General features: G+C 39.1%; 2 protein-coding genes across 8 annotated transcripts in view; both read right to left on the bottom strand.

Annotated features, from left to right (window-relative positions):
• Positions 1-603: 603 nt before the first annotated feature.
• Positions 604-8,908, bottom strand: LOC114557640 (excitatory amino acid transporter 3). 5 transcript variants are annotated; one of them, XM_028581229.1, is made up of 13 exons: positions 8,277-8,908; positions 6,512-6,598; positions 5,820-5,912; positions 4,839-4,950; positions 4,667-4,709; positions 4,501-4,563; positions 4,204-4,385; positions 3,833-3,940; positions 2,202-2,324; positions 1,809-2,003; positions 1,481-1,615; positions 1,160-1,279; positions 604-686 (listed from the first exon to the last, which is right to left on the bottom strand). In XM_028581229.1, the coding sequence occupies exons 1-13, from the start codon at positions 8,392-8,394 to the stop codon at positions 605-607; spliced, it is 1,461 nt and encodes a 486-aa protein (XP_028437030.1). In that variant the 5' UTR covers positions 8,395-8,908; the 3' UTR covers position 604. The 5 variants fall into 5 exon arrangements, with proteins under 5 accessions (XP_028437030.1, XP_028437021.1, XP_028437048.1 ...); XM_028581220.1 differs by having other exon boundaries at positions 6,461-6,598; positions 8,277-8,907; XM_028581247.1 differs by lacking the exons at positions 6,512-6,598; positions 8,277-8,908 and adding exons at positions 5,116-5,169; positions 5,280-5,331 and having other exon boundaries at positions 5,820-5,886.
• A 648-nt stretch (positions 8,909-9,556) lies between these two features.
• The window catches only part of cnsta (consortin, connexin sorting protein a), a 29,761-nt gene continuing 12,164 nt past the window's right edge, over positions 9,557-27,153 (bottom strand). For all 3 annotated transcript variants that reach the window (XM_028595596.1, XM_028595681.1, XM_028595762.1), the window contains exons 6-13: positions 24,877-24,963; positions 24,240-24,321; positions 23,114-23,135; positions 21,966-22,014; positions 20,665-21,230; positions 20,062-20,214; positions 14,196-14,349; positions 9,557-13,585 (exon numbers count right to left, since the gene is read on the bottom strand). In XM_028595596.1, the coding sequence (XP_028451397.1) occupies positions 13,377-13,585; positions 14,196-14,349; positions 20,062-20,214; positions 20,665-21,230; positions 21,966-22,014; positions 23,114-23,135; positions 24,240-24,321; positions 24,877-24,963 (1,322 nt within the window). In that variant the 3' untranslated portion in view covers positions 9,557-13,376. The remainder of the gene's footprint in view (positions 13,586-14,195; positions 14,350-20,061; positions 20,215-20,664; positions 21,231-21,965; positions 22,015-23,113; positions 23,136-24,239; positions 24,322-24,876; positions 24,964-27,153) is intronic.

Below are 27,153 nucleotides of genomic sequence, written 5' to 3'. Positions count from 1 at the left end.
CCGCTGCTCTTTGCGTCGAAGGAGCCAGTTGAGGTGGTTCGGGCATCTGGTAAGGATGCCCCTGGGCGCCTCCCTAGGGAGGTGTTCCAGGCACGTCCAGCTGGGAGGAGGCCTCGGGAAGACCCAGGACTAGGTGGAGGGATTATATCTCCAACCTGGCCTGGGAACGCCGGGATCCCCAGTCGGAGCTGGTTAATGTTGCTCGGGAAAGGGAAGTTTGGGGTCCCCTGCTGGAGCTGCTCCCCCCGCGACCCGACACCGGATAAGCGGACGAAGATGGATGGATGGATGGAAGTTAATTTGATTTAACTGTGGCATTCGCAAATGTTAGCTGACTTTAGCTTCTCCGTGTTGCCAGATCTCGCAAGAGTTTGTCAGGTCTCGAACAAAGTTAATTTGCTCCTTATTTGTCCTTCTGGAACATGCCATTTTAGTGTTAGAATGTTCATCAGATATGTGTGGCTTGGGAAAAATGGGTCCACTATTTTATTATATTATTTTATTATATATTATTATTTATATGTGACTATGGGGGGGAAAGAAACCTTTTCAAAGACAACGCTGTTTATTTTATTGTTTATTTTGCTACAATATATTCTTAGAGTTAAGACATTTCTGCCAGTGTATGAAGGGACTTAAAAGAGTTGTCGGAATGGTAGTCCTCATCCCCAGCATCATTAGCCGTCCTAGTCAGACAAAACACAACACAACCATCAATGGTGTGATACAAACTGTAAAAAACAAAACAAAAACAGAGTATATGTTGGACAGTCTCCAGCTGCCGCTATAACATCTATGTCTGATGTCCAATGGGCCTGGTATACTTTTGACGTAAGATGTCTTAAAACCTTTCTCTTTTTTTTAAGATTTTTTGGGGGCCTTTCAGTCTTTAATGGAAAGAACAGCTAGAGAAAAAAGGGGAGAGAGAGGGGAATGACATGCAGGAAATTGTCTCAGGTCAGACTCGAACCCTGAACCTTCTGTGTTAAGGAATACACCTCTATATATATGTGCACCTGCTCTACCAACTGAGCTAACCCAGCCACACATTACTGACTTATTTTTTGAAATCTGAGAGAAATGCTGGAAACCCCCACAAGCTCTACAAATGAACTGGGTAATAAAAAAAAGGAAACTGCAAAAACATCTAGAATATCACCTTGTGCTGCCCTGATTTTGTTCCTCCTCCATGTCGCTCAGTTCCTTTAAGGACAGTTGGTTGACCATTGCCACGCCAACACAGTCTCCCAAAACATTAACAACAGTGTTGCAGCGGTCTCTGGAAGACAAAAATCACACTATGAAAGCATAACATACACTCGCTTGCTGTGTATTGTTTGACATATTAAATCATACTTCTTCAAATTTGGCTCCTCACAATTGAAGAGCAGTAAACACAGCTATAGTAATACCTGCCAAAACTACTCATTAGAGATTCATTTTTGTACATTTGTGACTTTAAACTACAGGTTGAACTTACAGCAGCCATTCTACAACCACCAAGATGGAAGCTTCCTTCGTAGGTAAGCCAACTGCAGTCAAAACAAAGAGGGTGGTTGCCGCTCCTGCCGCTGGGATCCCTTCTACTCCTATGCTGACGACTGCTGATATCACTCTGCAGAGCAAACAAACTGAAAAGTGAATGACTAGAGGGGAAGACAACAATATAAAACTGTACCACATACTTTTGAAGTCTTAAATGTTCCATATTATGTAATCTTAGTCAATGTTAACATTTACATTGTTTCTATGATCATTTCTTTCTAATTTTCTACAGAACAGACAGCGTGGCAATAACTCCGACTTACCCAATGGTGATTATCTGGCTCATGTCCAGATGGATACGATTGAGTTGGGCAATGAAAACTGCTGCGACAACCTCATAGAGGGCAGTTCCGTCCATGTTGACATAAGCCCCAATGGGCAGCATGAAGCGAGCGATCCTGTGGTCAAACATGTCTCTCTCCTCACAGCATTGTAAAGTAAGCGGCAGTGTGGCAGAGCTTGGAGACAGAATGCATCCTTACTTAGTGCACTAATCATATAAAAGACATCATAAAAGTAAAATCCCCTTTAAATAATTTGAATTGCTATTTACAATTCAGTAGCTTTAATGATAAATATAAAAAAAAAGCACTGGTGATGAACATACAGAGCTAACATCAGACAACTGAGAACCAAGCCTTCAAATATCCTCTTACCTGGAAGCTGTGACCGCAGCAGTCTTTAAGGCAGGAAACAAAACCTTAAAGACTAACCAGGGGTTGCGTCTCGCACCCAGAAGACAGACCATTGGTAGAACTATTAATCCATGGATTAGGAGCCTGAAACACACAATTTAATTTAACAATTTAAATTAGTAGGAGACTTAAAAGGCCCAGTTAGTATTTATTTGGTATTTATGGATGAAAATGTTCTGTGTTTGACAACATGTTCATTGGAAATATATGTACGTTTTATTGCTGCCGCTGCTTTTCCTTTAACAGTGGTAGAAATAATGTAAAACTTGATGTTATGTAGTAATGTCCCTGCACTAACAGACCTGTAAATCACTTTGGAAGTGACAGCGTTTTTTAAAACTGTTTAGATGGCACGTCTACACTTTGGTTGACATCCGCATCAGCGATTGTGTCTATAAATAGCAGTTGGCAGATGATGCCATGACTTTGCAAGGGGATATACTGGCCATACTTGCTGGCCTCATCCACTCAAAGTATTTGAGTTTGTTGACTGATATCAGACACACTCATCTTTCCCTATGTGTGCCTTGAGAGTCACTACACCAGCACAATGGTCGTAACATGCTGCTAAATGTACAAACAAATTGGTACAGTATCTCACAAAAGTGAGTACATCCCTCACATTTTAGTAAATATTTCATTATATCTTTTAATGGGACAAACTGAAGAAATGACACTTTGCTACAATGTAAAGTATTAAGTGTAGCTTGTATAACAGTGTTAATGTGCTGTCCCCTCAAAATAACTCAACATACAGCCATTAATGTCTAAACCGCTGGCAACAAAAGTCAGTACACCCCTATGTTAAATTCCCATAGAGGCAGGCAGATTTTGATTTTTAAAGTTATTTCATGGATCCAGGATACTATGCATCCTGATAAAGTTCCCTTGGCCTTCCCTTGGAATTAAAATAGACCCACGTCATCACATGCCTTTCACCATACCTAGAGATTGGCATGGGGTACTTTCCATAAAATCATCTCTCAATGCAAATCAAACCAGCTATTAGGCTAAATGACATAAAACCATGCCAATCTCTAGGTATGGTGAAGGGTATGTGATGATGTGGGGCTATTTTAATTCCAAAGGCCAAGGGAACTTTATCAGGATGCATAGTATCCTGGATACTATGCATCATGATAAAGAGATGTTAGAGAGATGATTTTATGGAATCTACCCCATGCCAATCTCTAGGTATGGTGAAGGGTATGTGATGATGTGGGGCTATTTTAATTCCAAAGGCCAGGGGAACTTTATCAGGATGCATAGTGTCCTGGATCCATGAAATAACTGGCCTTTAAAAATAAAAATCTGCCTGCCTCTATGGGAATTTAACGTAGGGGTGTACTGACTTTTGTTGCCAGCGGTTTAGACATTAATGGCTGTGTGTTGAGTTATTTTGAGGGGACAGCACATTTACACTGTTATACAAGCTGTAAACTTAATACTTTACATTGTAGCAAAGTGTCATTTCTTCAGTGTTGTCCCATTAAAAGATATAATGAAATATTTACTAAAATGTGAGGGGTGTACTCACTTTTGTGTGATACTGTATTTTGGTACCAGTGCTAAATGAGGAAAGGAGAACATACCCAATAACAACCACAGCCATGAACTTTCCTAGTTTGAAGATAGTATTCCAGTTTTGAGCGTCAACAACACAGCTTGCAATCATGAACAGAAGTCCTAATGGCAAGTACCTGGAGAAAAATCAATAGAAAGGAGAGGAATACTTCAAAAACTAATTAAGCATTTGGGACAGTCTTGACAATGACAAGTTTTCTGATTTAATCGACAATAATGCAAGTAAAAAAGACTCCATATTACATATAGGTTAAACATCATGCATAAACACTCACACTACACTGCATGATATTTACTCTATTTCTGTAATTAAATTAAATATTAACATATGGAATTCTCTTATTCCATATTTTATATCAATTATGCTGTTTCACTTTACCACAAAATCAACTTAACCACATATTTTGTGGTCTCATTGAGGATCCTAAAGATGTTCAGGAGTACTTTGCCTCTTTCTCCCATCTTCTTGAGGGTCCATCCAAAAACAAAGGAGCACACAATCAGGCCCAGTGTGTTGGCTCCATCGACATAGCGACCCACAACTTGCGTTTGAGTGCCATTCTGAAACAAGATGGGGGAACTCAATCGCATTGTCTGAGAGCAACATCATGTATTATCAATTACCACGGCACTTCAAAAAAGAGAGTCATCATAGTAATAAGGGGAAAAGATTTACCGTTATCAGGCTAGAATTTGCATCAAGGAATAGATCTTCAAATTCCAGAACATTAGTCTTGTACTAAGAAAAGATAAGATAATGTGCTCACATAAATATTACATTGTCTCCTTCATGGAAAGCGAGGAAACGGGTGGTATATAGCATATCTGAATGAAAAACACACCTTTTGGAAGCCAGCCTGAATCAGATTATCTGGCATTATGTTTCTAAATAAAGAATAATCAAACACTACCATCAACCACCATGAAATTGCATTGTAAAAATATTAGTCAGCTGTTGACAAACCATACAATACATTCAGCCCAAACTCAGATGTATTTTCACTTTCCTCTCACCTCATTAGATCCAGCAAGTCAAATATTAAGGATAACCTTTCCTCGTCTTCTGGGTCATCATGGGGAATCATAAAAGGTGCCCCAGGTTTGACCAGCAGTACCAATATTAATCCTACAATACATATTAAAGGTTGGACATCAGCGGCAAAAATGGCATGCTAAAGCTGTTCCATATTGACTGAGAATTAATAAAAAATAGTTTAAATAGTGCTTTACTAAATGAAGTCACAAAGTTCTTTACATTGTATAAAACTGTGAGAAAAAAAAAAACAATTACCAAACTGGTGCATTATTAGAAAGTCAGTTTGTTCCAATTAGATTAGGGGCACAGCTGTAATCACAACACATGATTTTGATTTAATTTCCTTTTAATGAAAACCTTTGTATGATTTTCACTTTTGTATTTCAATTGGAAAAAAACTTGAATAAATAAATGAGGACCTGCTTGATGTAGTGCATGATCTGCTTTGACATCTGCTGCTGTGGGCTGTGGCTACTTAATAACCAAAATAATGAAAAAAAAAACTTTTAGTAGTATCTAGTAATTATACCATGAAAAGTCCAAGAATAACGACAGTATGAATTAAATGTTGAGACACATTTGGATCAACAATGTCCTTTATTAGTCTAAAGAAAGGTCTCATTTGTTGCATTCAAAAGCTTCTGACCAAGCGACTTCTAACCATAACTACGTAACTATCACTAATGTGCAAGTTTTCTTGTCTTTAAGATTTATAGTTGCTGTATGGCTTTTTGTAACCAGAAACGTATTACTTTTTATGCTAATTAATACACATACAATATGACAAATAACAGATGAAAATAACCGGAACCGTTGATGACATTTACTTGAATACAACAAGAGAGGGATTACAAGCAATTCAAAGTTGCTTTGCATTATATTAAGTTCAATAATGATGTAAATGTGCACAAAAAAGGGTATAACCAAAATGTACATTAAGGTAATACTATTTATCTTACCTATAGTCACTGATAGAAGAGTCGTCGAGACAAAGTACACTGTTGCACGCACAGCTATTTTTCTGGAGGTCTCAGCACTCAGACCAGAAACTCCTATAAATAAATAAAATATATATATATATATATATATATATATATATATATATATATATATATATATATAAATAACATACTATACAGTTGAAAAGTAACATTACAAAAATATAACATGCTGTATAAAACTTCCATGAGGAGCAATTAAACATGCTATTGCCAAATTGTGAGACAATGGTGTCAGACATGTGAATAATTATCCAGACACTCACTACCTGTTTGAAATGTATAAATGTTAAAACTGTATTAAGAAAAAAAAAAACATTTTCAGGGAGTACTTTCTAAGAAAGAAATATTTCCTGTGGCTACAGGCCAAAACAATATGGCTTTTTTAAAACATGAAACAGGCTTTGCAAACGATTTAGGAGGTAGGGAATGGATTTAACATAATTGCTAGACCTAACATGATTGATGTACATCATACATAATTCACAGGCAATGGGCTTACATCTGACAAATCACCTGTATGGCCCTTTTACATGCCCTGTGTATAACATGGACAACCTGATGTAACTGTTAACAGAATAAGAAATACACCTCTAGCTTACCTATTATTAAACTTGTCACAATTAGAGGAATAATCATTAACTGAAGCATACGCATGAGTAATTCTCCTGGAAAGACGATGTACAGTTTGTCAACTTCTGAAGGATGGAAGGTCTTGATAAGCATGCCAAGTGCAATCCCTGTGTGAAAATAAGAGATATTATAATTAGAACAAATACAAGGTTTAAAATGCATGAGAATAGGAATGGAATAGAATTAACACAATAGCAGAACTTTAAACTCCCTTTTCACAAAAATTATACTTGCATGAGCTCAGATTTTAAGGTGAGCACAGAGAAACTTCCCCTTAAGCAGATGTATGTGAAACAAACTGCATGTAACGCTGCATCACTCTGCACAGTGAAGCTCAAACATTTAAGCAATAAGTAACAATGAGCTTAAAGCATAGGCTACTTTGGCAAGATATTGGGCTTTCAAACACATCTACCACATCAACAAATTGAAAAAAAAAAGAAAGAAAAAAATACATTTAGGCTAATGGCTCTGAAAAACATACATCAAACAGAAGTCACACAATAATAAATCCCAATCCATCACTTGATATTCAGTCACAATTTGAATAGTCTGCATTGAGTGTTGCTCGGGTGTGTAAAAGCTGTCTCTCTGGTGCTCTTCAGTTTGGGGATCCTAGTTTAGATAGTTTAAGTAATCTAAAGCACTGATAAGGGTTATAAGCCTTTAAAATCTCTTGGCTATTAACTTATAAATGCCTACGTGTTTTAGCCATTGATGCCAGCCTTGATGAAGGCATGAAAAAATGAAATGTTTAGACGGTGAGCTGCAGGTCCTGACCAACGAGGTGCAGAGGCATTCCTTCAGGCAAGGAATTTAATTTAATATCCCAGTCTGCCAGTGCTGTTGCTTTTCTTTAAAAACCTTCAGACTGTGAAAGAAGATGGCATGATTTGAAGCGGAGGACACTGGTTATAAATGACATCATTACCACCAACTCCCTGAAGATGCTAATAATTTCATTGTAACTGTGTGTAGCTGTTAGATCTGATCTTTGTGAACTGGAATGTTTTTTGCGATCAAGCTCATTTGCATAGAAAGGACAGTGCACAGCATTGCCATTCTAGAGGCTGAAGTTTGTGTTGCTGTAGGCCTTGACAAAGGCCTTAATGATGAAGGACCTAATGGCTGAAATGTGTAAGCATGTTGCTATAACTTATATCTAAGAGAATCTTGAGTGCCTTAGATTCAGTCAACCTTTCCATGACTTTATATCTTTGTTGTCATGCCATTAACTGTCTAACATAGGCTATTCAAGTTGAGCAGGAATAGAGGTAATACCCCACCTTCCATTACCAATTAATTACTGCTAGGCTGTGCTCAACAAAAAAGTATAAATCAGTCACATTAAAATGTTATATTATTAGGGATGTGGCAAATTCCACCTAAATCCTACGGGAAAGATTTAAAGGCACTAACTTCAGCCACCATAATCTTTATGCGATTCTTTTTTTGTGGATTTAAAGAATTGTTGAATTGGTGTTTATTTAATTGTGGCGCGAGGGTCGGGGGGAGACACCGTGGTGTTGAGTGACAGACAGACAGACAGACAGACAGACGGAGGGTTGCATTAAACAGCAGAGTTTACGTTGCTATGGACGCAGGATTCCAACCTTAAAGAATAAACGGACTATTTTCTTTAGCGGAAGCAATACTATAGTTTTAAAATCAATAGAATCATTTTTAAATCAATATTTTGTGTCAAATTATTATTTATTTGGTAAGTAGCTCGCTCTACATTAGCTTGCTATCCCTTAGGTGTTTTTGTCATTAAAAAAAACTTACCCAAGGAAACAGCTACCAGACTTGAAAACAGCAGTACATTGTGGACAATGTATTCCCTGCAGCTCTTCCTACAGCAACAGTTTCTGATGTTAGTCGGACCCTCTGGAGTTTCCTCCATGTTCGTGCAGTTTAACCAAAACTAAACAGCATAGCATTATCTCTAGCTATCGAATCACTTGATTAAGTGGACCTTTATGACTGAACTAACCACAGAAACTAACGCAAAGGCCTACATGTAGCTATATTGTGTAGCTAAGTAGCTCGCTAGCTAGCTAATCACCAGGATACACCTGCTGTTTTGGTTCAAACCCAAATTTAATCAATAGAACGTTGAGACAAATAGGAGGTGGCGAGTAACTATGTACATTTACCGGCAGCTTTAGTTAGCTAGGCTGCTTACACTTTTCAGATTATACATTTTGATACCCTTCATATATTTCCTCGGAACGATGTAAAAGTCCTCTAAATTAAATAAGGTGCTCTAGACCATATTAAGTCTTGAATACAATCATCCTCTCTCCTCCTCAAAGTACATGAGCTGGGCATGAGGACATACTGTACATGACCTAGACAAGCTCTGTGTCTAGGCTATATATTACTTTCAGGATTTCCAAATAAAATTCAAAAGTTGTCATGGTTGATCAAAATGTAATGTTTACAACTTAATATATTTGAGTGAATTTATTTAAAATGTTTATACAGTTTATTTACATATTTGTGTTTACACGCTGTTTTTACATGTAGACCTATACTTTTTACATCAGCAGTTATGATAATATCCAGAGTCTACCGCTCTCTCACATTTACCTCAGTCTAAGCTCTGCTAGCGTCTGATATGGTTTGTTAGCTACATGTGAGAGAGGAAAAAAGAAAGGGTTGATGATGTTGTGGTGTGGAGAACAGTAAAGTGCTGCTTAAAAGTTTTCCGTCTCCATCTGGCTGTTTCTTGTCATTAAGAGTGATCTAACCACCACATACGAACCCAGCTCACGTTACAATAAGGGGAAATGCAGGTGCTGCTTTCCAGGAGAGAACAAATGTGCAAAAAGTCATTAGTCTCAAGACACATCTGCTTCCAGAAGACCAGTCTGTTCTCCCAGATCAGACCCAAGCTTTGGTTTGTCACCTTACAGTCAATCCTAACATCATTTGGCAATGATCCTTCTTGTTAAAGGCTTTATTTTATTTTAGTGGGACCATAGAAAGTAATTTTTTTAATCAATAATTCATATTTATAGTCCTTGAGTGGGACTAACACCATGAATCATACATTTACTCTGTCTGTGGAAGCAGTTGATTTTTATTTTAGTCGCATTTAAATCTTCTCATCAAACTGGTCTTTGCAATCCCAACAAAGTAATTCCCGAACCCACAACAGCCTCTCAACACACCACCTGACTTTAGTCAATATGAACAAAAATATTCTAAGTTGAAATATTTCAAAGAGGAAATTATTGCAATATCAAGAGCAATCCTAAGTGGCCAACAATAAACTACTGCAAGCAGTCTTAAGTTGGTAACCATCATTGTAATTAAAAGAAGATTGAACAAACATTTGGTTGAAAGTTGAATTGATACGTGTCACATCTTAACGTTTTAGCTCAGAGACTAATAAGCGGGTTTCTTTTCCAGCTAATTAAACAGGCATCCTGTGTCAGAGAAGACTACAATAGGGGCACATGGAAATGTACTGCAGGGCTATTAAAAATGGCAATATAAAAGTGTGTGACTATAGCCCTTGAAAGTTTTAGTCTTATTCATAATGTCCTCCACACGTTGCACGAAAAAACCTTGAAAGTGATCATAGCATATTAACTGGCCAACTGTTTAAAAGGCATGAGTTGTTTCTGCTAAATCATGCCATCCTAAGTGCATTGCTACTAGGATTGAGACACTCACATCCATAGTGACTTACAGACATCCTCCTTTAACACATCTTTCACCTGTACATTTTTAAGCTCTGCACACTAACAGAAGTTCAGGTTACATTCCAACTGTATGAACAAGAGAAGCTGCCAGTATTAATGCAGGAAACAGAATAGAGGCTCACAAACAACTTTTTTTTTTCCAATGGCTTTAACAGGAGACATATAGGAACAACAAAAAATAAAAACCTCATCTCCTTATTACAATCTGTAAGAACAAAGTGAAAGAGTTCATCAAACATTACATAAAGCACCTCTTTTAGGCTAACAGTGGTACACAGTACTGATTCGTACACAAAAAAACATGACTTATCATTCATTTCTGAATGTTCTGTTAAATAGGCCAGAACAATTCGTCAGATTTTTATGGAAATCGCAATATCCAAATCGCATGATGTGAATATTTTTTATCATCATAATACCATTCTGAATTAAGTATTGTAGTACATTTCTACACACTTAAGAAAGAATCTCAGAAAAAAAATTTTTTTTATGAAATTGAGAATAATGAAGCAAAAATTATCATTTCATCAGATATTGTAAATCATATCCCAATTGCAATATCAGTCAAATAATGTCAAATTGTTCAGCCATACTGTTAAAAACCAATTGGGTAAAACAAATGAAAATATATCCAGTGCTTACAGATGTAAGAAACATGAACCTTTTAGCAATCGGTGTGTGAAGACGATGACAGCAGTAGCACAAACTCACCAGTTTCAAATCCTTTTCAGGAACTGAAAAAGGGAAAATGAATGAAAATAAACAACCCAGACGTTGGTATTCAGAAGAGTTCGGTTATAAAATTAGAAAAATCTATTCTCTGTCAAAGCCTCCTTAAGAACAATGGTGATATAAGAGATGAAAAACCTACCTGATGTAAAATGACAATAAGAAGAAAGCAAACAGAAGATTATTTTCTTAACCACCTACGCTCGACACGCCTCCTATTATAAATAATTAAAATCATCTAGAAGATAAATAAGTGGTTTTCTGAGTGATGGTCATCTGAACCAGCCAGACGACAATGTCATGTGCAAATAAAAACAATAATCAATCAACTACTCCTTATACGTCCCACGACAACCTCATATCTTAAACAGATTTTCGGGTTTTTGTGAGTGACACACCATGAGAGGAAGATAATACGGTTATAAATGCATACAGTAAGTAAGACACTTGATCTCTTCTCTTTGATGGAAGTTTTTTTTCTTTACATCCTGACAATTAAGACCTTTGTGAGATACGGGGTTTATCTAGGGCAGTTTTCATGGCATCCACTGCTACACCACATGAAAGGAATAATTACCAAGACACCAAACATTGCAATATGTTGATAAAAAGTATGGATGCCTGACAAGGCAAGAAGTGAGATTAAGCAGTAAAATGACCCAAATAAATTGATAAGAAATAAGAGTTGAAGCACTGTTGTGATAATGAAGTGTACGCCTTTTCTGTCTTATGAGGAAATCAGTTCTCCACCCAGAGAAAGGTCTTCTTTCTCTATCAAACCAGGACTCAGCAGATGTAAACACATTAGACACATGTTTAACGGACATGGCAAATGTTAACTAGATGACTGAGTCTTTAAGGAGGATAAGTGGTGGCAAAAAGCATTCTGAATCGCAAAGAATTATTTTTGGAAAACAAAAAATAGTAAACATTGACCATCACACACTGAGGGTGATGCCCAGAATCCCTAAGAACAGCAACAACAGGCAGACAGAGCTTCAAATGATCCCAACAACATCAAGGCCTGTACTGATTGAGTACACTGAATAATTCTTGTTTCCTACTGTACAATTCAGATTTTTCTGGTTGTTATTTTTTTTCTCCAGAAATATTCCATACCTAGCCAGACCCGCTTAAGAGTTGAGTATTTTCTGTTCAAGTTATCTGTGCATAACTGTTGTTCACTGGCATGAACTTTTCATACTGAATCTGAAACATGGATTTTTTTGTTTTGTTTCTGATCAAATCATGTACAACGTGCATTTAGTCCAGGACCAACACAAGAGTTCCTGTAGAAATATTGCAATATCTTTTAAAAAAAAAAAATTGTACCATGTGCAACATGTTAAACATTCTTCTGACAATATATACATAGGTGCACTGTGTTGCTGTACATGTTGCATATGCTACACAAAGCTTAATCTAGCTCGTTAAAACCCATAAACGGATAGTTTGGACTTTTAGTCTCCAGTGGCAGCCGTGTCAGCTCACTGCAAAAAGTTGTACAGAAAAGGGCAGCGACAGGACACTCGTGTCAAATGTGAATGATACATAAATGCCCCAGAGGTGATACAAAGCAAAGTTTAACATTAAACTCCAAATGTTCATTCAAAGGTTGATTAAGACATAATGATTTCATTCCAAGTAGTAGAACAAAGAATGGTATGTTCATTTTAAAATTTCATTTGCGATTTTAAAAAGTCAACAATAAAAAGCAACACTAGTGGTTGCAGCGGTTTGTAAAATGCCCATTGGGCCACTTCCCACTTGTGCAGTGTGTGTGTAGAGAGCATCTATGTGCCCCTTAGTTAACAAACTATACATTATACATACTTTTTTACATCTCCGTGGGTTGCAGCCGTTATTACTTTGTTCTTATTCTTAACAGAGGGAGTCGAGTCAATGAAAGTTTGTTTCCAGTCATGGTTGATCCATCTACCGGGGGCTTTTAAAACTATCACTGGTTGACCGTGAACGTGTGCGCGGCTCTCGACTAGTTCATTTTGACACTTTCTAAACTTAGCTTAAAATGTTATAAGCTCTTTAATCTGGGCAGGGTTGAGATGGGTGTACTATAGGTCAGTTCTTGCTCAGCAGTCTCCATTCTATCCGCTTTCTCTCTTCGCTCTACTTACCCTTTCAAACTACTTTTGTAAAAGGTACATCTGACCTATGACTTTTAGGCTCAATGAACCCTAAGATTGTATTCAAGGAGCATTAAAAATGCAGTAGAGCAGGCTTACAAATACCAACTGCATCTGATATAATCATTTAGCCAATTAGGCAGCATAATAGCCACTTGCTCCCCATTGGCAGGGATCGAGCAACGACCTGGTACCATTACCTCAGAAAGCTTTGTCCCAGGAAGTAGCAGGGGCTGCTGGAGCCCACAGTAATAAACAGTAAGGCCAGTGGCTCCACAATGTTGACAAACTCTTTACTGCTATGACCGGGGGGCAAACCAGTGTTGGATCTGAGCTATCCCGTGCTGTATCTGGCCCATGTAGAAGTCTGCATTTCTGGAGAAGTCCTGACAGACTGAGGAGTGGACATCGCCCAGAGCACAGTAAAGGGCGGTGCCACCCACACTGATCACTACGGTAACCAGACACAGCAGGAAGAGAAGCAGGCAGGAGTCTCCACCGCCAACATCTACAGAAAAGGGAAACGGAGGGAGAGTTGGAGGGAAGTAAGCAGTAGATTATTAATAAAGCCTTGAAATGTTTTTAAGATTTCCTCTACCATTTTTGACAATGTTGCAACGGATCTGTACATTTGGTGCAAGTTACCTAGCCTTAAATATAAGCCTGCCAATTAGGGCTGTCCTCGACTAAAGAAATTCTTAGTCGACTAACACCTATACGATTTTGTCGACTAATCGATTAGTTGATTTAATTGACAGAGCTGTGCGCTTTGAAAGGTGCTTAAGACTAGAAAAGCACAATATAAATGAATAATAATAAAAAGTTAATTAACCATCTGTAAAACTGAGTTTCTCCACAATTAATCCTGCAAAAGCACCACTTTAAATCTTGTGTTTACCATAAATGTGCTCAGAAGTTTCTTGGAAATAAGTAATTAAGCATGAATAAGCATAAAAAATGACGAATCGACTAACGAAATCTTAGTCGACTAAGACCAAAACGACCGATTAGCCTAATCGACTAAGAGGTGGCAGCCCTACTGCCAATGTTACAGTTCAATTCACTAGTCCTATGTTTATGAAATCTCTGATCTGTAGGCAATAAACACACAAACACACCATGCTCATAGCCATCTTCAGGGACTTTGAAGTGGACGCGTCTTTTGGTAGGGATGTTGTCGTGTCGGGGCTCTGAGCTGGCAGACACACTCCTGTTGTCCACACAAACTCGCCGCTTTTTCAATATGGAAACCAGGCCAGAGGCAGGAGACATCTGACAAGCAAAAAACAAAACAAAAACAAAGAGATGTTAGGAAGCACAGACACATTATCAACAAAACACAATTTAGATTTATACCAAAATAAAGTTACATCTGTTAATCTTCATACAAAAGACACTGACAACATTGTGTATGATGAAGAACATGTTGGATGCACCTCACCAGCCATGCCCACCAGAGGCCTGTACTACGAAGCAAGATAAAAAAAATTGCCGATCACGCTGTAGATGCGTAAATTAGCCTACTCTTATCAATATCGCTTCCCCATCAGTCAGGACCAAGACCTGACCATAATTACACTTGTGCTTTCCATAAACTGTCGTTGCTTTAGCCCATAGGTCACTAACAGGCGGACCGCGGTCCGGATCCGGACCTAGAAGCCGTCCCATCCGGACCCGGACCAAAACAAAAGATTATGAATTAAAACCTAACGGGCGCTTCTATTTTAATATGCGCAGCTTTTGTATTCTTTATGGTAGTGGTTTAGTGGATGAGGAAACGCACAGACCAATTGCATGCGAGTTAAGCCTTCCCACGTGATACCACTCAGCCAATGAAGTCTTCGCATTCCGGGGGGTAAACATTGGGACTCTACAGTGCAGACAGATGAGAGAGTTAGAGGCAAGTTACACAGGAAAAGAAAGTTGGATTAAAAAGATAGCGATACATGTAGAAAACAAAGGGAGTGAAAACACGATGAGACAGAGAAAGGGAGAGATACAGACGAGTGAGATGGAGAAAGTTGAGGAAAATAAGAGTGAGACGGATAAAGGGAGCAAAACAGACGAGTGAGAAGGAGAAAGGGAGAGATAGACGAGTCAGCTGTTTATGAAATGTTATAAAGTCGTAATTATACATGATCACAACCGCTCTCGCTCTCTCCCCTCTGAGGCTGAACCGTGGGTCCCGTGAAATATGACAGCTACAGTTTTTTCGGAAAATAGCGTCGGGCACCCTGACTTTGATGCATTGACTGTTTATCAGACCCCAGATGAGACAAGAAGCCAACATTAGCGAACGCTGCGGTGACTGTCCCTCTGCCTCTGACGTCCGGCTGCAAGAGACGCTGTATTACCGTTACTGTTTAAAACGCTTTCCAGGTTAGTGGGGATGCATACCGCTCCAAACCAACATTAAAAATGTAGTAATCTTCCCCCAGGGTTTAGTTTTGTTGCTAAACTGTGTGTAAAATGAGTGGTGACGTTAAATCATTTGTGTGATGTTTACGTTTTCAGCTAACGTTACTGTTGACGTTCAAACAGGCCTGCGTCTGTGTTTTGAGAAATATCTTTATACTGCAAGACTATATTTATTATATTAAGTTGGATATTAGATGTAAAAAGAAGGAAATGGTTCTAACATTGTACTTTAGATGTGTATGAATTTCCCACACCAGGAGTATAGTTCTATTTTATAGTGATCCATTATCTGTTCAAAAAATGTTTTATGTTCTGTGCAAAATGTTCTATTAAAGAAAAGAGAAAACAAATATTTGTGTGTGCTGTAAAGTGGTTGGAAAAAATTAAATCGGAATCGGCTAAAATCGGTATCAGCTGGCCTAACTCAAAGAAAATCGGAAATTGGCCTAGAAAGTTGTAATCGGTGCATGTCTATTATTTTCTCTTATTTTCAGGGCTTAAAGTATTCCGGCACCGTACCGGATCTCCGGCGTGCGGCCGTGAGGAAAAAAAAAAAAACTTGCATGCAGTTTAATATTTTCAAGTCAATTGATTTCACCTACCAATCATATAAGAGGAACGCAGCTCTAACTAACAGAGGTGAAAGTAATCGGGCCTGGTGCCGGATTTCTGGCATATGAATATTTTAGAAAAATAAATAAATTAAAAAGTCCACATGGGATTTGTTTTGATGCGCTGGATTTAATCATCAAACTTCCACCTACCAATGAAACGAGTTCTAGCCAATCAGATGCAAAGTAGGGCGGGTCTTTGCCAAAAAGCGAGAGTGCGGTGTGGTCTCCGTGGTAACGCGGCTAAAAAAATGGATGCAAAGTTTATCAAACCTGGAACAGATAGAGCTTTAGTTGAGAAAGGAGTTAAAACAAATGGCGCTGGGCATGAATGGAGGACAAGAGGAAAAGGATGGAGACAGGAAGCCGTTTAGCACATGGTGTCTAAAAACTGAGGGAGGCTGGTGCTTCTGCAGCGCATGTTGAAGGATACCGGACGGCAGCAGCGGTAAGAGAGGGCTGGCTAGTCATTAGATGCTAATCATTAGATGCTAGTCACAAAGCTTCGGTCCGTGCACTCTCTGTCATACAAGTACGTTACCGGCAACGGCGGCTACCGATAAGACTGTTCCTTTACTGACCGACCGTGATACTGTAGCTATCTGAAGCCCAAACTGCTTTGACAAAGCTGTCTGTCTGGAATCAGCATGGCAGGTATTTAAACATAACGGCCTTGTCCCACAGTCTAGACATCTATATGAAAAGATAAACAATGCCACGTTTTTAATAAATGTAAATAAAGCAGCTAATATCAACATGGACAAAATCATGAATGTACTAATTCACTTTTTTTGATGATGACTGGCCAAAGTAGTACATTTTAGTTTTCACAATGATTCATTGTAGGATTATATTATTGCAATATGTAAATCCACATTGACTCTTTATTTAACATATGGTTGGAAGAAGTAAAAATGTATCCAAAACTTTTTAGTTTTTATAAAATATGACTTTTATTATTGTGTAATGTCAGAAGGACTTTAACTGTTTTGCCAGTCAAATTAACTTAAATGAGTGCATATTGAAATATTACACTGTTGGTTGGCAAAAAATGCATCTCAAAATGCATCAGATTGATGTTTTAACATATGTAATATTTAAAATTTAAAATCCCCTGGACCCCCCTAGAGGGGTAATATCCTTCTCACCTTTTTCACCCCGGACCTGTTTTCATGCGTGAGTTATTTAAACATAACGGCTTTGTCCAAGAGTTTATGAAAAGCTAAACAATGCAAAGTTGTGATTGTGATGTATAATGTAAGGACTTTACCCCTTCCAAAAAGTTTCAGGCTCAGGATTTTTTTTCACTTTAAGCCCTGTATTTTGAAATGCAGCCCTAGTTTTATTTAGTTAATGAGAGAACAATATACATACAGTCATACATATAAGTTCAGTTCTATGTTACGTGACAATAAATATTGTCAACAAGTTTTTGAATTGTACTGAATTAATTTGATGGTCAGTTATTGATTACATTCAGATGTTCATACAACTACTAGGCTACTTAAATATATATAACACTAAATTGTTAGACATTATGATCTTCCGGACCTTTGCTTCAAAACATTTTCTCTAACTGGACCTTTTTAAAATTTAGTTGAATACCCCTGCTTTAGCCTATTATTGCAGTTGCAACCCTGGCAGTGGGAAGCGATCGTGAGAGCAAATAAAACATATAAAATCATAAGCCGATGTGCGCATTGGCGACACACGGCTCAAGAAGTCGAGAAATAGCAGATATGTAATTCCCTCCCATTAAAATATATATAGGCTATTTCATAAAAATAACAGGGTTGTCGGTCTCTAAATGTTTTAACTTTTATAAGCGCACACCTCTCTCTCTCTCTCCCCCTCCCTCTCTCTGCGCACTGAGCTCCACCTGATCTTCTATAAGAACGGTGACGCCGTTATCAATCGAGTATTGATTGGTCAGTAGGCGGTGCTTTTACACCGGTTGATCTCTAATCTCCAACTTAACCTGCTCCCTACCAGGTTAGGTGTTCAGCATGAGTTACCACGGCGATTGAACCCGATAACAAGTGATCCACCTTCGTGATACAGAAAATCCTGGGTTGTACCTGAAGTTAGCTCGCTAACGCCAAATCCTGCTTCGTAGTAGAGGCCTCAGATATCAGGACACCACACAATCAGCAGTACTGAACTTTAAATCTCACTATCAACGCTCCCTCCTACACACTTATTTACAGTCAGTAACACAGTACCAGGCACTGCTTCCCTATGAGTTAAGTTAGGCACATTATACTTTCAACGATCATTCCAGGCTCAAAAGTGCTAAAAATACATAGAACAATTGCAAATTAACTTTAGCCAAGTGGTGGTACCTGTCATATTTTGCAACCCGTCTGCTTAACATTAGCACACAGACCTTGTGAAATGATTAATTTATTTATTTATTTATTCCCCCTCAAGCGATTTTGTCCAAAATCAATTAATCATCAAAAAGCTTCCAATAAGATAAGTTTCAGTTTTGCCCCTTGACTAGACTCATCGCAGAGATCCAAAAAGGGAACCAAAATGACCTGCTACATCAAAGTACTACAGGTACCATTGCTAAAACATTATCTCCCTGGCTGCTCTACATCCTGTATTATGATAAAACCAGGCAACTCCTCTGGTTACCATTGGGCCTCGGCTCTTTCTGTCTCTGCTCCATGTACTAAGCATCTCCCCACAGCTAACTCCCTTTCATTTACGTCTCTCCCTGTTCGTGTCTTTCACAGAAGAAGATTTAACTATGAAAATGAGTCAGTGAGCAGCACTTGAGCTTAAAGTCAACTAATGACACAATCAATGTTAATAGAAGCTTTTTTCTCAACACACCACACATAGATATAAAACCAAATTGAGGTTATCCATCCATTCTGAAATAATTATATCAGAAAAATAACAGTGTTAGATGTTGACACTGCAGGCGCATGACACTGAATGACATTTTCAGTTCCCCTACTTTTCTCTCAAAATCTTATTCTCTCAGTATAGAAGAGATAAATGTCAAATTAGCTTCACAGGGCTACGTAATACAATTAGGGCTGCTTAAAAGGGGACCGTGCTGTCCATTATAAAGGACAGACAGGAACCTTAAAAGGGTCGTCAAATTGCCAATTTGTAGTTTAAAGGTGCTCTAAGCGAAGTCACGCGTTTTTTAGGCTACATGTTTTGTCACATACAGCAAACATCTCCTTACTATCTGCTAGCTGCCTGTCCCCTGAACACACTGTAAAAAAGTGCAGTCTCTGTAGACAGCCCAGGCTCCACAAAAGACAACAAAAACAAACTGCGCCAACCTGCACCATGAAACAGTGTTCGAGCCAATAACCGACTAGAAGGATTTGGGGGGGGTTAGTGTGCGGAAGGGTGGGGGAGGGGCGAGCTAGCCTTTGTTTTGTTTGACAATACATCGAACGTCAACAAGAAGTAACATCACCCATCATCGCTTAGAGCACCTTTAAATGGGTTTGTGGTTCCACCGGTGCGTCTTTGTTGAGTTCAGTAGTTATTACTTTAAAGAATATTTTTTGTGGCATTTTAGGCCTTTATTTTTGACAGGACAGCTTAGACTTGAAAGGGGAGAGAGGGGGAACGACATGCATCAAAGGGCTGCAGGTTGGAACCAAACACGCGGCCACTGCGCCAAGGAACGAGCCTCTGCACATGGGTGCAGGCCCCACCAGGTGAGCCAACCAGGCGCCCGATAGTTATTGCTTTAGACTGAGGCTAAGAGGAAGCTAAAATGTAACAAATAATGCCAGGTTATATGTATATTGCATACTTGTACAAGTAATCCTAATGCTTCATACACACACCAGCATTCATGCAAATGCATCAACAAATATAATAATAATTATTTATAATAATAAATACCATAAATATTATATCAATGTAACATAACTTGCTAAACATACTCGTCCACAGCAAAGCATGATAATGTACACACCTCCTCTACAGTGATGAGTTTAGCCAGGTCGTCCAGCGAGGCAGCTTCTCTAATGATGTCAACTTGCTCAACTTCGTACTCATCCTCCTCATCCTCATCTTCCTCGTCCTCCTTCCCCTCTTCCACCTGCTCCTGCTGCTTCATGTAAGCCTCCTGAGGAACAGTACATATCAATATACAGATATGGAGACAGTAATCCATTTTGTTGCTCTACTTTCTATTGAACTGCTATAACACAATTCAGATCCAAGCCATTAAAACCTATGCGTGTTAGTGAAAGCTGTTAAGTGATGGGTAGACTGTTCCCAGGAAATAGTGATCTGAAAGTATCTAGAGGAAGTGATACGTTTTATATTTCCAGCTAAAGTGAATAGAGGAACTGAGTAGTTCACAACTATCACAACTTCTAAAACCTGGAGCAATGCGAAACCCCATCAACAGAAGAAAACAAATAAGATACTCATTCTGGTGACAAGTCATGGTAGAAAGTAAAGTGTAAGATTACTACCAAAACAACCAAACTAGGAGCTCATAAATGACAGACTTTAAAACGTTGCTTGGATTTCTCTATATTTACTTTGATTTTCAAATTCTGATATGTACCTGGGTCTCCTCATGTCGCTTCTCCTCAGTTAGGGCTTCCTGGTGCAGCTGTTGTACCTCTACCTCTGCCCTACTGACCAGAGTCTCCACTAGGAGAGCTTTCTGACATAGAGGAGAGTCTCTTTCCTTCTCCTCCTCTTCTCCATCTCCCTCATCTTGCATCTCCAAAGTCTCAGCTGCCTCCGCCACGTCCCTCTCCTCTTCGCCTCTTTTTGCCTCCTTTTCCTGTGCAGGACCTAAATCTCCTCCCTGCTGCTCTGCAGGCTTGGGCTGATCCATTTCTCCAGCTGTAGAGGGGTGCAGTCCATTTCCTATGACGGAAATGGTGTATCCTTCCACTCCTGCTTCTCCTCCCTCTTTGTCGCTGCCTTGCTTGTCAGTCAGCTGATCTCCATAGAAACAGTCCTTCCCCTCTACTTCCCAGTCTGGGTCTTCCTTGTTCTTTTCGGAGATATCAGGGGAATTGAGCCTATCAGTCAAATTAAAGGATGGTATGACTGAATGGCTGTTTTGAGAACAGGAGGAGTCTCCGGCTCTCTGCTCTATCTCTTTGTCATCCTGATGGGCTGGATGAAGAAGAGAAATAGAGAGTTGAGGAGAAGAGTGGTGGAAAGAGTGGAGGGATATAGAAAGGGATGTAGATAGTAATGGGGGGGGGGTAGAAAGATGTTTTAAACATTGAATAAAGAGAGTTGGAGAATAAAAGCTCTTGGTGGAATTTCTCAACAGACAAACAAAACCTCTTAAAATACATCTTTTCAACACAGTGTACATTGCAATGGGAGCTGTTAGCATCAGACTTTCCATGTATCCATTCTTAAAACATGTACTACCAACTGGGAAAAAAATGCACCAATCTCTCCTAGGTTTAAAAATCTTTTGCAAGCTCGCTGTTTCACTCGATGTGGTATCACAAATTTTGGCGAAAATGAAAATTGTTGGCGTTATTTTGTCACTTATTGGGAGCAATAGGCTAGATGGAGCCGGTTACCTCCAGGATCTGTGCTAAGCTAGGCTAGCGGTGGGTGCGTCAGACAGAGTTAGGACACGCACAGAGATGAGAAGGGTATGTATGGACTTATCTAACTCTGGGGGATACGGTGAATAAGCTAAGTCCCAATTAGTCGCCATGTTCCTTTAAGGTCCACTTACTTGCTTTTTCCAAAATTTTAAACTGAATCAGGAGATGCGATTGAAAACTCATTCTCCTTTTGGTTGAACACTATGGAAAAAGCTAGTAAGTGGACTTTGAGTAAGGACATTCCTACCCTGACATGACATAAATGCAACGACTCACTCACCTGAGGTACATGAAGGCAGTGCAGGCCTCAAAAGGTCCAGAGATGCACACTGTACACACACACACACACACAGAAATATGTAATGCATGTACATACACTACACAGATTAGTAATGTGTAAATTACACGTGATTTAAAATTTAACCTATGGGTACATGCACACTAAACTTAAGGTTGTACACCATGGACACTTAATAGACCTTTTTCACAGCAGACATGTTGACATGTCATAGTAGGAAAAGCACACGTGTATTCAAAACCATTAATGATGGCTGCATTCCACTTAGGAGAGGTCCTGGTATTGTGCATGCTGACTCACTGAAATAGCTTCCTGGGACACTTTAAGGTTATCAATTTCAGCTGTGCTTTTCCTACTATGACAAGTCAAAATGTCTGCTGTGAAAAAGGTCCATAGATATTTTACATGCAACATGTTAACATTAGCCTTGTGAGACCGTCCTGATCTCGCGAGCTCCAGTTTTCCACTCGCAGATCAGTCTGGCATCTTGAGGCAGAGAAAATTTGGAGCCGTTAGCCAAATGACCGGGCCAATCAGCGTTGGTTTTGAGGTGGGTTAGGTGGTGATAGACCGATGGTTTATCCAATTAGCTAACCAGTATTTTCAAACAGCGGTAGCCCTAATTCTGTTAGCCGCTCACTAATGCTTTTTTTCTCTTGGATCCTTCTTTTGGAATATGGTCCGGGAACCTGAAATGGTGCCTTTTATTCCTAAATTCTCGTTACACAAACAGCAAATCTCCTTTACCGACATGTTGCTTGCATGCTGAGCTAACGAGCTATGCTTTGCCTGCAGCAGCAGGGGTGGGCTTGTGGTTGTATTTTAATACGCTTCGTGGATCTGATTGGTTGATTTGGCCGTCTATCACCAACATAAGTGATAGACAGATGGGTCATCCAATCAGCTAACCAGTATTTCCGCCCCTTCCCAAAAGTTCTCCAATGGAAAGTTCCCAGATGGATATGCCGAGCAAATGTGAAGCAATCCATCTGGCGGAGTCAGGTTATGTTAACATGGCATCAATTAGTCACTTGAAATGCAAAATACACATTCATTCTGCCTTTACAGTATTGTATGTACATTCCCTCTGTCATACACACGGACACACACAACAATGATGAATGTCTTACCACAGCATCTCTAGCTCCTGGTCTGTGAACAGAAGACAGAAAGAGAGACAGAGTGATATGTTGAGAGTATTGAAAGTTTGTTCTTGGTTTTGGTAAATGAAGATGTGAAAGATTGGTGACCCCTCTCTACTCTCCCAATCTAATATTAGCTGGAACACATTTCTCTGGCTATTACAACGTGTGTGTGTGTGTGTGTGTGTGTGTGTGTTGCCAATGAAACCCTAGCAGTGTGAAGTCTCAAATATCTGAAAGTGCAGCAGCAGCAAAGGGCCATATGTTTAAACTATCACTGCACTGCTCACCACCCACACACACACACACACACACACACACACACACACACACACAAACACGTACACACGTATGGTGTGTGTCTGGCAGGTATAATACACTTTGGACTTCCTATTAAATAATTAAAAATGCTAAGGTGGGCTTCACTTGACTAATTTGTTACACTTGCATGAGCCCATCCAACAACATACACCTTTACACACGTCTCACCAAACAACACATGCACATACACAGAAACTCTTTATGACAGAAGCACAACATATTTTAATTAATTGATTATTGTCAACATTTTCTGGAATATTGCAACAACTTGCAAATATGTCACCACACACTTTACCATACTGTGTCTAGGTCAGTCTAGGTAAATATGCTTGTACACAATCTTAACTAGAGTAAGATGAGAACAACGCTATTCATTTAAGCTCTGTTCATCCCTCACAGAGATTTAGGTTAGCAAAGAGTAGAAAGTCAAAGACAAAAAAGGGGAAACAACCTTGCTCAGTTTTAAGTGAGTAAGTAAATCCAAACCTACATATAATACATACATACATATAAGCGGTATATATTAGAGATTTCGACGGGAGACTGGAGAAGCAAAGCATTTGCGTCAGTCCTAATCTAATTTTTCCAATCTAGGCCAAACACATTTCAGACCTATTTCTGCAATGAAATTGATATTGATCTTCTTGTCTGACTTTGGTTAAGACAGTTAACAAGCATATTTCCCAAAATGTTGAACTGGTTTGTGGTTTACGTGACAATAAATACTCCATTTAGGAAAAATGTACATGCAAAGAGTTCATTAACACCCCCACACACATGCACTCAGACTGACCGACTGTGCGTTTCACAGATGTTTTTAAGAGTGTCCAGATGTTGGGTTGCCAGGTCTGAGAAAGAACCTCTACACTGACTTTCTAAGAGAGACGGAGATACACAGAGATACAGGGAGTTAAAAGCATTATTACAACTATGAGGAAGCCTGTAAGAGCTGAGCTCCCTGTAAGCAATACACATACAGTATAAATGCAATCTAGGGTCCATAATCCTGAATGTTTCCTGATGGAATTTAAATTATATGATCATTAAGCTACATTAAATATATATTATTGGGATCCAATGGACAAGACAGAGAGGCTGCAGTTATACTGTTGAGTTGTTTTATGATTGATAGCTGTGCATGTGGGCACTGTACAATGACAAGGATGAAATTCAGTAATATGTAAAGCCTCAATAAAAAGTGCAACTGTTTTATAGTACAATACTTTTTTAGGTGTAGCTTGTAGAAAATTCTTGGATTTACTGTATTGTCATACTTAATTATTTGCCCAATAAATAAAATATATATATACAGTTTTATCATAATGAATTTATATTACAATATATAACTAAGTATGTTACATGGACAACATACTCTACGTTTGTGTAGATGTGCATCTGATGCTTGTGTACTGTGTGTGCATGTGTGTTACCCCACTGTTCTTGTAGTGCATTCAGATTGTCCAATACTCTCTGGTGATAGAGTCTCTCTAGTTGGATGCACCATAATGCCCGCTGGTCTGACATCACAGGTTAAGAAACACATTAAAACACACACACACGACTAACATAATAGGAGGACAAAGAGAAAAGGAGGCGGGGGGTGCAGTTTCCCATGTTTATGGATATGAGCAGCCAGAACACAATCCTTCTTTGACATGGCCTAATGCTTTCTCTCTCTAACTAGCCCTCTATACATGACATAGCTAAGCTAGCTATCCCTTCGCTTTCTTCCCTCCAACTGGATCTCTTTCTTCTGATTAATCCTGTCAAAATTTCAAATTCTTTCTCATGCTCGCTATCCTGCCTTTCTTCCTCCCTTTCACCTACTCTGCTTTATACTTGGTCTTTATTGACTGTAAGTGTTTGAGTGTATTTGTATAAGAGTGTCTCTTTCTGTGAGTGTTTGCAAAGTATTCAGGTTGTGTGTATGCACTGTACAGTGACGATCAACATTTCAAAACAAAAGGTTCTTTGGTTAAGGATCAAAGAACCTTTTGATTTGCAAACAGCTAAAAAGTTCAGCCGATTAGCATCACCTAATTTCCCTAAAGGGGACCTCCATATCAATCCAGAGAATGGCTTTGTTTATGACATTTTTTGACCGTTTACTTGGAACTTACCTGTAAATGCTGCAATCTTTCCTCATCTGACAAGTGAATTGTTTTGGCAACATGCTGTAGTTTTCCTCCCAGTCATGTTTTAATCTGCGTATCTAACTTCCCTCTGTGTATGTGTGTTCTTTCTCGCTGCCTCTCTAACTTGTTGGCCTTTGGGTATTTTGTGTAAACCAGCTCAGCCACTGGTGCTTTTCCTCTCTTTCACCTTCTATTCTGTCTCTTTCATGATTCCTCCTCTCCTTCTGTTCAGCGTTTTCCCTTATCCCCTTCTCTTTTCACAAGTTATTTTCCACTCTTTTCTCCTCCGTCTATTCCAGTGATCTTCAACAGGGGGTCCAGGATCCCTAGGGGGTCCTCAGGGTCAATGCAGGGGGGCCTCCAAAATTCTTGTTAATTTTTGAAAGATTTTTCAAAAATTAAAAAGTCTTAACATGAATCCAACATATTAGCAAATATAAATCCCTACTGGCCTATATGGTAGTCACTAAGGCCATACACAGATAGTTAATCCTAATGATTTACTGTAATGTTTAACATTAAAACATGATTATAAAATCATGCCAACAATTATTAGGCTATTTGAATAGTTTAGTATTCTATGCAAAAATGATATGTATAAAGACTTTAGGCCGCCCTACAGGTTATTGTAGGCCCAATTTAATATGCAACTTGATTTTATACCGTAGGGGGTCCCTGCTCCATCGCTCTTTGAGTTAAGGGGTCCTTGGCTTAAAAAACATTGAAGACCTCTGGTCTATTCTATGTCAGCGAGGCATCAGGTAATTCACAGAAAGTCACTTCAAATCCTCAAGCTCTAATGGTGTGTTCACACCAAATGCAAAGGGATTTTTTTTTGCGCATTAACGATTATATAACGATTACAAACAAAGTCAATGCAGAGAAATGTGCGTTACGCTGTGCTGCAAAAGCCTATCAGTGTTGAAGTTCTCCTGCATAGCATAGCCCTGATTGATCTGAACTCCATTCAGAAATCATGCATTTTATGAGTTTTTTCCTTATTGTCTTGCGGAGAGACCTGACAAAGCGATGACGCAGACACAGACGTTCACTTCCTGATTGGGTCTTATCCATCACAACGTGTCCTGCCCTGATTCGTCACACCCCGATCACATGACCCTTTCCCAGAAGAAAACAAATTACTAAATTTGACTAGCCTTGACTAATTGATTAATTCAACATTGATAATAAATTACAGGCGTTGCTGACCTTGTTGTCGATGCTATCAGCTGTTGTGCAGTTAAATTCTGCATTTAATTGTGCTATTACTGCCTACATAGCGCAGGAGGCAAGCTATTATTCGAGCAGTTAGTGGCACTTCCCATGTCCATGTCTTACACTGTGTTTACACTGGCCTGAAAATGCACATCGCCTGACCATTCACCTACACCGGGCATGCACGTGAATGTTCATGCGATATGTGTTTTCAGGCTTTAGTATGGATGGATATTATTTCTGAAAAAAAATATTTTTTTGGGCTTTTCTGCCTTTAATGGACAGGACAGATGAAAAAGGGGAGAGAGAGGGAAGACATGCAGGAAATCGTCACAGGTCGGAGTCGAACCCCGGACC

This window comes from Perca flavescens, chromosome 1 (genome assembly GCF_004354835.1).
Source record: "Perca flavescens isolate YP-PL-M2 chromosome 1, PFLA_1.0, whole genome shotgun sequence".
Lineage (NCBI taxonomy): Eukaryota > Metazoa > Chordata > Actinopteri > Perciformes > Percidae > Perca > Perca flavescens.
The sequence above is the reverse complement of the archived record's forward strand: the minus strand, read 5'-3'. Positions and strand labels throughout refer to the sequence as shown.